The sequence below is a fragment of the Leptopilina boulardi genome, unplaced genomic scaffold (assembly GCF_019393585.1).
Source record: "Leptopilina boulardi isolate dan_hultmark-lab unplaced genomic scaffold, ZJU_Lbou_2.1 LbouV2_169, whole genome shotgun sequence".
Taxonomy (NCBI): domain Eukaryota; kingdom Metazoa; phylum Arthropoda; class Insecta; order Hymenoptera; family Figitidae; genus Leptopilina; species Leptopilina boulardi.
In genome coordinates this window covers 1,849,824-1,861,806 of record NW_026137717.1, presented here as the reverse complement: position 1 = coordinate 1,861,806, position 11,983 = coordinate 1,849,824, and the positions used below count along the sequence as shown (strand labels likewise).

At 27.9% G+C, this 11,983-nt stretch overlaps 1 protein-coding gene across 3 annotated transcripts in view; it reads left to right on the top strand.

Annotated features, from left to right (window-relative positions):
- The window catches only part of LOC127277556 (histone acetyltransferase KAT6B-like), a 35,570-nt gene that overhangs the window by 2,586 nt on the left and 21,001 nt on the right, over positions 1-11,983 (top strand). For 2 of the 3 annotated variants that reach the window (XM_051298771.1, XM_051298772.1), the window contains exons 2-3: positions 2,221-2,876; positions 10,277-10,812. In XM_051298771.1, coding sequence (XP_051154728.1) covers positions 2,337-2,876; positions 10,277-10,812 — 1,076 coding nt within the window. In that variant the 5' untranslated portion in view covers positions 2,221-2,336. Of the gene's footprint in view, positions 1-2,220; positions 2,877-9,762; positions 9,930-10,276; positions 10,813-11,983 lie in introns of those variants that run through there. The other variant, XM_051298774.1, reaches the window with a different exon arrangement.

Here is an 11,983-nt window from a genome sequence, read left to right as displayed (position 1 = left end):
TGTTTATTCCTATTTTTCTTTTAAAAAGGAGGGGAAGGGGGGGATTTGATCGTGACGGTTTGGCGGGCGTAGGAAACTAAAGTCGCAGCTGCAGTTTTGCCTTTTTATTTGACATACAACGAGGGGCAAACACCCGGCCGCATGTTTTACCGGACAACCGGTATTTTATTTCACCTAATATGATACGGGCACATGCACCGACTTAATTACCTGCAAGGCCTCTCGAAAGTACTTGTATATACTTAAAACAAATATATATATCAAATTTAAATGAAAAAATTAATTTACTTTATTAAGTTTAAAAAAATATTTTAAATTACATTCGCAAAAGAAAAGGGGCATAAAAAGCGAAAATTTGAGGTTATGTTTATGATTTTTTCCAAAAAGGGCCCAAAAAAACAAAAAAAACCGTAAGAATCGTTTTCGCTGCATCGAAAAAAAACATTCTTACACGGAATAAAATCTTTACCTGGAACAGCGATAAGTTTCACTAAAACAGGGAAAGTTTTCCCTAATCTAGAGAAACGCTGTTCCAGATAAAGATTTTCAGAATATATACTTGGCATCTATTTTAGAATATTTCATACTTAAATTCAATATTTAATATTCCTAAATTTTAGAATATAATATATGTACTGAATTTAAGTATAAAATATTCTAAAATAGATGCCAAGTATATATTCTGAAAATCTTTATCTGAAACAGCGATATATTTCTCTAGGTTAGCGAAAACTTTCCCTGTTTTAATGAAATATATATCCCTATTCAAGTGAAATAGATGCCAAGTGTCTATAAGAATTTCTTTTTTTCAATCTAACAAAACTGCCATAACCTATAATTTTTCGCTTTTACATTAAGAAAAAAAAAAAATTAATATATATTTTCTATTTTTTTCATTTTGGAACATTCCAAATGAAACAAAGGTCAAAAATGATTCGTCTGTCTCTATTTTTGACTACATATATATATATACATATTACCGTAACCTTGAAAATGTGTGTGAGAGATATACTTATCAATTCCGAGAATATATGTGAGCAAATCATTGCTCATCGGAAGTCTTTTGCCTCAATTTAAATACGTAAGAAAGAAATAATTTCCATATAATCGAAAATGGTTTTAAAACTTCTAGAGTCTCAAAAATAGTAAAATTTCCTTCTTTTGATTTAAAAAAACGAAAATTACTTTAAAATACGATTTAAGAGAAAATATTGTTTTCTTATTTTTAAATAGAGGCAAAAGTACCATAGAAAATTAGATTTTTGGCGGGAATGTGAGCACGTGGCCTTTACAGCACATGCGCACTAATTCCTCGACGGGTTTTAGAGAAGTGTGCGGGGAAGGGGGATTTAAATAGCCAGAAATTAGGAGTGGAATTTATACTACATTAGGGTTCGAATTTAGGAGGCGTGGCATAAAAGTATTCCTAAAATAAAATTTCTTGTACAAAAACTTCCCTTTTTTAAAGTAGAAAGTAAAATTCCCTTTTTTTTTGGGAAAAATTTGGCTAAACTTCCGCCTTTTGGAATAGTTCCGTCAGCAGCTTCCTTTTTTCTTTTTTTAATCTTAAATGTGAAACGAGTGAGAGAGAGAAAGAGCCAGGGAATATTTATTACCGACATAGGATATTTATTACCCCAAAAACCTAGGTCAACAATTTAAGCCTGAACTCGAAGTTATTTACACGCGTTTAACATTCCTTTTTTACTCCCTTCACTTTTTTTTTGTAACGATTTCCAAAATTAGAAATTTAAATTTAAAACTACAAATTTTTATCAATCGTAAATTTTTCCTCTTTTTTGAGGGTTTACTAAGCACGATTGATTTTTTTTATTTTCCAAAGAGATCAAATTAGTAAAAGATAATCTTTTAGTGATAATCGGCGTGTTAAGTATTGGCGAACCGAGACGAATGATTAATAGACGTTTCGATAGCACGATTTGTCTGCTGCTTATAGGAACACGATTTAAAACTAATTCCCGGTAATATAATGACCCCTTGCGGGGTAGAAGGAATGGGGAAGGCAGCTTTATGGGGATCGTTCCTTAACCACTATGGGGGGTCCTGGAAGGTCAGGAAGCAGGAATTCAAACCCCTCGCCTGTACGAAATAGTCACGTTCCTTTTTTTTAACACAGGAAGTAACAACCTAAAGACACGTTTAACATTCTGAAAAAAATGTTTTTAGATTTTAAACTAAAAAAAAAATTTTCTATTTCAGGTTTCAGCCAGAATGTGAATGTCTAGGTCCTCACTCACTTGGATGGTGGGGGAGGTGATAAATATGAGTTAAATCCCCATCATCATCATCATAATCATCATCATCATCATCAAGAAATGGATGAACAAGAATCCGGTGATGACACATGGTCGTCATGGTTTTTGGATGCGATTCGTAAAATTCGTAGTCAAAAACAAAGGCCAAGTGTTGAAAGAATATGTCATGCAATTCGGCAACATCATAATTTTCATGAGGAAGAAATTGCTGAACATTTGGAAGTTGCAGTGAAACGTGGTGATGTTTTGAAAATATTTAATAAAGGTCAATCGTCATATAAAGATCCAGGTGGTTTGCAGGCACGACCACTTAAAGTTCAAAGTAATACTGATTTGTCAAAAATAATTGGTAAAGCAGTGCGTGAACTTGGCGAACGTGATGGTTCAACGTTAAAAAGTATTGAAAAATATTTACGACAAAGTCATACGGTTGAAGAGGAAATTGATGGTGATTTAAGAACGGCATTGAGATTATCGGCTAAAAGATCTGTTGATCGTGGTATTGTTAATCAAGATGGTAGACTTTTTAGGCAACCCGATCGACAGGCGTGTACGACAAAGAAGAATAATGAGGCTGCTTCGGTTGAGGGTTCAATTAAGGTGAGTAGTAAAAAATTTTGTTTTTTTTTTAATTGTATAGATTTAAGGGAATTTTGGATGATTTTCCTTATTTCTTCAGTGTTGAAAAAATAGATTCTTAAGGATTTGTTTGCTTCGAAAGGGTTTTCTAGGTAACGGATTCCTATAAGGAATAGATTTCTAGGAATTCCTAGGAAACTATTCCTTAGGAATAGCAAACCTAAGGGTTTCCCTATCCTAACCCTAGGGATTCCTAGGTAACGGATTTCAAGGAATTTCTAGGAAACCTAGGGTTTCCTATCCTAATCCTAGGGATTTCAAGGAATTTCTAGGAAACCTAGGGTTTCCTATTCCTAAGAATTAGTTCCTAGGAATTCCTAGAAATCTATTCCTTAGGAATCCGTTACCTAGGAAAACGTTTTAAAGCAAACCAATCCTTAGGATTCTATTTTCAACAGTGAAGAATAAAGGAGAAATCATCCAAATTGTGTAAAAAAAAATTTCTGCACCATTACAACCAAAAAAATAGCCTATAATTTTTTAAACCGAAATTCAAAACAGTCCATCTGCAAATTCCGATCCGTTTATTAATTCTCACATATACAAATGAGGTCACATTTCACAATGTTGCGCAACTCTAAATTACTTATTTTCCGAAAATGATTACTATTTTCTTTCTCTCCGTTAAAATTGGGGGGGGGGGGTTTCGCAAAAATTCTATTTCCACAATTTAAGGTAAATACTAAATTTTGTTTAGTTTCGAAAATTTCCTAATCTTTAAAGAAAGGATTTATTCTCCCCTTGTCTGTACAATAGTATTAGTAGTAAATTCGTTAAACAAGTCTCTGGGAAACCGCAATCATCCATCAAAAATGTAGCAGTTTGTTAATCGATTTAAATGTCACTAAAGTATTAGTGTCTACCGCATCACATATGAGTTGGCACATAACCTCTATTTTCCAGACAGCAATAAAATTAGCAAAAATAAAAATCGTTATTATTATTTTTAAGCAACTTCACATAACCTTGGAATGCAAAGTCCAAGGTATCTGTATGCAGATTTCCCAAAAATCCTTACGCAAAAAAAAAAAAAATGATAATAATAATAGTAAGTCTCAACGCTAGACTAAATTGTTTCTACGGTGTTAAAAGACCCTTCTCATTATATACTCTCTTGCTCATGTGACAAAATAAATAATAATAATAATAATAATAATAATAATAATAATACTGCCGTCCAAAATAAAAAAGCCATAAACAATGTTCTTATTGTTAATTATGTACTTTTTTACTTTGTACAGCAGAATAATAATAATAATAATTATTATTATAATACTGGTAATCATCATATTATTATGTATGTTATTTTGTTATTATTATTATTATTTGACTGTAGGAATAATATCTACCCGGCAGTAGGCAAATAAGAATAATAAACCTTAACCTAACCTAAAATTTAAAGTTCCTTACGCCGCGCAGTAATTCAATTGGTCTCGCATTAATATCAGTAAAATCGTACTAAAATGCTGATATTATTGCGAAACTGAATGAATTACTGCACGCCGTAAGGAACTTTAAATTTGAGGTTAGGTTAAGTTTTATATATTTTTTTTTCTTCCTTGAGAAGTCACGCTGTATGCCCACGCCTTTTGGATATAGAATCTCGTGTCAATATATATATATATATATATATAAATACATACATACACATAATATGTTATATATATATATATATATATATAGCATATTATAGGTGTATGTATGTATGTATATATTATCGCGATCAGGATTGGTGGACGACGCCACTATCTCTCGCTCAACTTCCGCCGACTCGGAACTCGTTTGTATATCGCTCTTTTATTGATCCCCTTGACTCATTTTGCCTCCTCTTGTTATATGCGTGTCGGACCGCAGAGAGAGCGCGAAAAGACCTGGGACACGACGATGATGACGACAACGAGGACGATTTTGCGCCGACGCGTTGACAACGGTCAGGTGGTTTACACAATTCATCTCTTGTATATATATATATATATATAAGAGAGAATGAACCAATCGCTGCGTTTCTGCTACACATTCTATTACATTTTAACACACCTGTAAAGCAAGTGTATGTGTGTGTGTATCTGATGCCCACCATGCTGCTGTTGCTTTCGCATCATCTTCTTCCTCCATTATTTATCCCCCCCCACCTACTCTTTTTATAACCAATTTTTTTTTTTCACGGTATTTTGTGAGCATCGCGCCTGTTAAATGCATTCTTTATTCGTTTTTGTATGTTAATAATTTATATTTAATGAAATTTAAATTAAATTATATTTTAAAAATAAAAAGTATATATATATATATATATATATATATATATATATATATATATATATATATATATATATATATATATATATATATATATATATATATATATATATATATATTGATTATATATTTCTAAATGACCTGTAGGGATGTTGACTTACAGGATATATTTTAAAGAAACCATTTTCTTTTAACTGTGTAGGATATATGTAACGTGAGAAAAGGACAGAAAAAATTTTTTTTAGGTTATGTTTATGATTTTTAATGTGAAAATATACACGAAATAGAATCAACTGTTTGATACAAAATATTTTCTGAGTCAAATGAAAGGGACCTTACTAATAGGGTCTTGTTCACAAAATACGTAACGCTTTTTTTTTGAAATTTCCATCTCCTCCCTCTTCACACGTAACGCTCAGTTATATACATTAGCGTTATTTTTCGGCTGTCCGTAACAAATAGCTTGACCCCCTCCTTCCTCCCGAAAACGTTACGTATTTTGTGAACAACCTCTAAATTTTAGGTTTGGCTAACTAAATTTTAGGTTTAGGTAGTTTAAGTAACTAAATATTAGGCTTAGGTAATTGAATTTTAGGTTTAGGTAACTAAATTTTAGATTAAGGTAGTTTAAGTAACTAAATTTTAGGTTCAGGTAACTCAATTTTATCGTTTAGGTAACTAAATTTTTGGTTTAGGTAACTAAATTATAGATTTAGGTAGTTCAGATAACTAAATTTAAGGTTTAGGTAGTTTAAGTAACTAAAGTTTAGGTTCAGGTAACTCAATTTTACGTTTAGGTAACTAAATTTTAGGTTTAGGTAGTTTAAGTAACTAAATTTTAGGTTCAGGTAACTCAATTTTACGTTTAGGTAACTAAATTTTAGGTTTAGGTAACTAAATTATAGATTTACGTAGTTTAAGTAACTAAATTTTAGGTTTAGGTAGTTCAGATAACTAAATTTAAAGTTTAAGTAGTTTAAGTAACTAAAGTTTAGGTTCAGGTTACTCAATTTTATCGTTTAGGTAACTAAATTTTAGGTTCAGGTAACTAAATTTTAGGTTTAGGTAACTAAATTTTAGGTTTAGGTAGTTTAAGTAACTAAATTTTAGGTTCAGGTAACTCAATTTTACGTTTAGGTAACTAAATTTTAGGTTTAGGTAACTAAATTATAGATTTACGTAGTTTAAGTAACTAAATTTTAGGTTTATGTAGTTCAGATAACTAAATTTAAAGTTTAAGTAGTTTAAGTAACTAAAGTTTAGGTTCAGGTAACTCAATTTTATCGTTTAGGTAACTAAATTTTAGGTTCAGGTAACTAAATTTTAGGTTTAGGTAACTAAATTTTAGGTTTAGGTAGTTTAAGTAACTAAATTTTAGGTTCAGGTAACTCAATTTTACGTTTAGGTAACTAAATTTTAGGTTTAGGTAGTTTAAGTAACTAAATTTTAGGTTCAGGTAACTCAATTTTACGTTTAGGTAACTAAATTTTAGGTTTAGGTAACTAAATTATAGATTTAGGTAGTTCAGATAACTAAATTTAAGGTTTCGGTAGTTTAAGTAACTAAATTTTAGGTTCAGGTAACTCAACTTTACGTTTAGGTAACTTAATTTTAGGTTCAGGTAAAACCTTCTGGGCCGAAAGGCTGAAGCTTAATTAATAAATAATATAACCTACAAATTTTTTTCTAATATCTATTATTATTATTATTATTATTATTATTATTATTATTATTATTATTATTACTATTATATTATAATAATAGTAATAATGATAATAGGAATAATAATAGTAATAATAAAAGTTATTAGAAAAACATTTTTTAGGTTATGTTAAAAAAATTTGAATTCATAATTTTATTCGAGGTTAGAATACAGGTTTTTCGTTTTAAAAATCGTGAAAGATATTTGTAGGCTCTTTAATAAAGTCCAAAGAAGAGATGATAGTTGATGTTTATGGTTAGAAAGGGTGTGAGAGAGAGAGGGAGGGGGGAGGGTGTTTGAACGCTTGTGTCACGGGAAAGAACGCTATATTCAACCACACGTCGCAACCAATCAGAATGTCCATTGTGTTTGTTCGATGATTGGTTGCAAAGCAACAGGTTGTATGTTGGTCCACGCAGATGAGAGCCGTTTCGCAATAAAACGCAAAAGGCCACGTGTCATTGTGCAAAAACTATTTATCATTCTTTATTTTGTCGATAATCTCAGAAAAAGAAGTATATATATATATATATATATATATATAAATTTAATCCCACTCCACCTATTTTTAGTCATTAAAGTACAATCAAAGTAAAGAAATTAAAAAAATTGTAAATTTTGAGGTTATGTTTTATGGAAAAAGAAATTAAAAATTTTCTAATACGTTTTTTTTGCGTAATTGTAATTTTTGAGGTTATGTTTTATGGAAACGCCAACAAATTAAGATATTGCTAATCTGTTTTTTTTTGCGTATAATTGTAATTTTGGAGGTTATGTTTTATGGAAAAGAAAACAAATTAGAAATTTTGAGTCATTTTTTCGCGTAACTATAATTTTTGAGGTTATGTTTAATAAAAAATACTAAAAACAAAAATGTGGGAGAAAAATTTGAGGTTAGGTTATTAAAATTTCCCCCTTCTTTATATATGAATTATTTTACTACCTCGCTGTATTCAAATGAGGTTAAAAATAATTTTTTTCCTTTGTCGTGGTGAAATTTTAAAGATGAGTGAAAATTATATATATATATATATATTAAAGGACAAAATAGGAGGATTGTTGAATTAATAAGATGCACCCCTTATGATGTGGAAGATAGCAGCACGGGTTTCGTAACCACCGGAATGAATAATTACGTTTTACTGCGTGCACACTCGTTCAACTTTTACGCATAGTAAAACTCAAACGCGAGAAAGAGTGTGTACCCTCTTTTTCTTTCTTTAATATTATTCACCAACCATGAAGGTCGCCTTATGATTGGCACTCCCCATTTCAAGAAATAAAAAAATATATATATAATTCATAAATGTCCTAGGAACTTCCTGCTTTTTTAACTAATTTGTAATTTTCCACATTAGAATTTTTTAAAAATAATAATAACAACAACAATTATTATTATTATTATTATTTGTCATCCTAACCTAAAATTTCCTTAAGCACATATAAAGCGCGGGAAATTTAAATATCGTTTTTTAATAATATTTGCATTTGTTTATCTCTGAACTAGAAAATGTAGATAATAATAACAATAATAATAATAATAATAATAATAATAATTGTTATTATTATCATTATTATTATTATCTGCATTTTCTAGTTCAGAGATTGAAAAAAATGCAAATATTATAAAAAAACGATATTTAAATTTCCCGCGCTTTATATGTGCTTAAGGAAATTTTAGGTTAGAATTAACGAGCTTAGTAATTAATTATGGCAAAATTAATTTAATTAAGTCGATTTTTAAGCTCCTTATGTAATATAACTAAAAAAAAATAATAATAATAATAAGAATAATAATAATTATTATTATTATTATAAAAATTATAATATAATAATAGTACAAACGTAAAAAAGATGAAAATTTCATAATAAAGTCGGTAAAGTAGATTTTCAAAAATTTAACAAAAAAAAAAATATTTTTGCAATTTTTTAAAACGAAAATTAAATAATTTATTTATTTAAACAAAATAATATTTGAACTTTTTTTTTTAATTATTATAAATAATTATAAATTTATTTCGAACAAACATCAAATAATAATAATAATAAGCAGATTTCCACGTTTTACCTTGCGTAAAAAAAATAATAATAATATTAATAATAATTACAATAATAATAATAATAATAATTAATATAGAGTCAATTAATTTCAATGATTTTTTATTTTTTATGCAAAAAAATTTTTTTTAGATTTTTATAAAGAAAAAAATTATAATTTTTTTTTATAATTATTATTTTTTTTTAATTTTAAATGAATAATAATAAATATTATACTCAATTTTAATTTATAGAATTCGTTTATTTTTAATACAAAATAATAATAATAATAATTATTATTATTATTATTATATTATATTATTATTTTTACTATTTTTATATTAATTAAATAAATAAATTACTATTTTATTTATCTATGAAAAGTATACGGGTAGTAGAACTATTATTATTATTATTATTATTATTATATTGTATATTACATTTTTTATACTTATTCATAAATTTTGTTGACAAAATATATTTTGACCAGTATTTTTCTTTTTCAAAACAAATTTAATTTCATATATTTAAATTTTCCCGCCTTTGTTCTTTCTTTCTGCTAAATGATTATGAAACAATTTTGTAGATTGCAAAAAACAAAAAATATTAATAGAAATAATTTTTGTAAATTAATTTTTATATTTTATTAAAAAATTATATTAAATTTCCCCCTATGTAAATGTAAGAAAGAATAAATAAAAAAAGAGAGAAAGAGAAAATAAAAAAAAAAGGATGTATATAGATTTTAAATTTTACCGCGCTATCGAAACTAGGCTAAAGTTGGTAGCAGTGTGTCATTATAACCTTAAATGCGTCGTTCACACACACACATATATATATATATAACAGCTGATCAGAAAATTTTGTTAGGGGGACATCAAGACACGTTGAATGGTGTTCGGAAAAGAACGTTACGATTGTATAAGTTTTAATATAATAAATATATATATAATATAATAATTGGCGTCATGGTGCAGAAAAAATTAACAAGTTTTGTGATTTACTCACCAAAAAGTGCAGTAGGTGTTTTTTTATTTTCTTTTTAGTTGATAATTTCGAGTTGAAAATGAAAAAAAAATATTGAAATTTAATTCTAGAGGAGAAAAAGAATTCAAAACTTTTTTTCTCTCTCTCTCACTTAATCAATAATGTATATACCAAACAATTTTTACATCGAAAAGATTAGATTTTCGATTTCGAAAATAAATGTTTCGTATGTAATTGATTTAATATTTGAATATTAATATCCAATGAAATATAAATATTTCAGTATTTTAATAACTTTACGATGTAAAAATAATTTTCTAACTAAATAATTTTATTTTTTTTTTCTCTCTTTTTATTATTATTATTGGCGACATCAAAGTTACCAGCACCGTTGCCAATATGTAAGGAGTGTTTAGCGGCAACAGCCGGAAATAATAATAATGGAAAACGCGGTGCTAATTCAACAACAACGAATTCGTCATCATCAGCAGCAGCATCGGAAAAACTTAGCCGTTGTAATATTTGCGGTGCGGCATTACATCATTCTTGTGCACCGGCTGAACTTGCATTACTTGTCGATAGAGGTGCAACATGGTCATGCGACGATTGTTCACCACGTTGTTCCGGTTGCCAAACTGATCGTGAATCACAAAATTATCTTGTGAAATGTGCCGCGTGCATTAAATGCTATCATCCATCGTGTTTAGATCCTGGTATTGATAAAAAAAGTAAAGCACCATGGCGATGTCGACATTGTCAAACAACTCATACACCTAAAAATGATACAACGACAACGACGACGACGTCGTCGGCAAGAAAACACAAGGGACAAGATAATCATCATCAACAATCTGATATTACAACAACGCCAACGAGCGCGAGGAAAAAAATTAATAAAATACGAGAAAATCGAAAGTGAGTAATTATTATAATAATAATAATATTATTATTTTTTAATTTTTTTGTCTCGGAATTTAAAAAATTCAATAAATATTTATTAATACTAATAATAATAATAATAATTCTTATTATTAGTATTAATAAATATTTATTGAATTTTTTAAATTCCGGGACAAAAAAAAGATTTGAAAAAAATTGAAAATTTCTAAAATTATAATTTCTAAAAATACAAAAAATTGTGTGCTATTTTGAGACAAAAATTTCAGATTTTGAAAAACTCAAAATTCCGGGCAAAAAAAAAAAAATTTCCAAAATTAGAATATTGAAAAAAAAAAATTTTGTGCTAAATTGCGCTCTAATTTTGGTATTTTGTGCCAAATTTTCGTTTTTTGAAAAACTCAAAAATTCCGGGCAACAAAAAAAAAAAATTTTTTTTAAAATCAAAATTGAAATTTTCAAAAGAAAAAACAAATTTTGTGCTGCACTTTTGCTGTTTTGTGCCAAATTTTCGTTTTTTGAAAAACTCAAAACTCCGGGCAAAAAAAAAAAATTCCAAAATTAGAACTTTGAAAAAAAAAATTTTTTTTGCTAAATTGCGCTCTAATTTTGGTTTTTTGTGACAAAAATTCGTTTTTCGAAAAACTCAAAAATTCCGGGCAAAAAAAAAACAAAAAAAAAATTTTTTTAAAATCAAAAATTGAAATTTTCAAAAGAAAAAACAAATTTTGTGCTGAACTTTTGCTGTTTTGTGCCAAATTTTCGTTTTTTGAAAAACTCAAAACTCCGGGCAAAAAAAAAAATCCAAAATTAGAATTTTGAAAAAAAAAAAATTTCTGCTAAATTGTGCTCTAATTTTGGTTTTTTGTGACAAAAATTCGTTTTTTGAAAAACTCAAAAATTCCGGACAAAAAAAAAAAACAAAAAAAATTTTTTAAAAATCAAAAATAGAAATTTTCAAAAGAAAAAACAAATTATATGCTGCACTTTTGCTGTTTTGTGCCAAAAATTCGTTTTTTGAAAAATTTAAAATTCCGGGCAAAAAAAAACAAAAAATTTTTTAAAAATCATAAATTGAAATTTTCAAAAGAAAAAACAAATTTTGTGCTGCACTTTTGCTGTTTTGTGCCAAATTTTCGTTTTTTGAAAAATTCAAAATTCCGGGCAAAAAAAAAAAATTAAAAACATT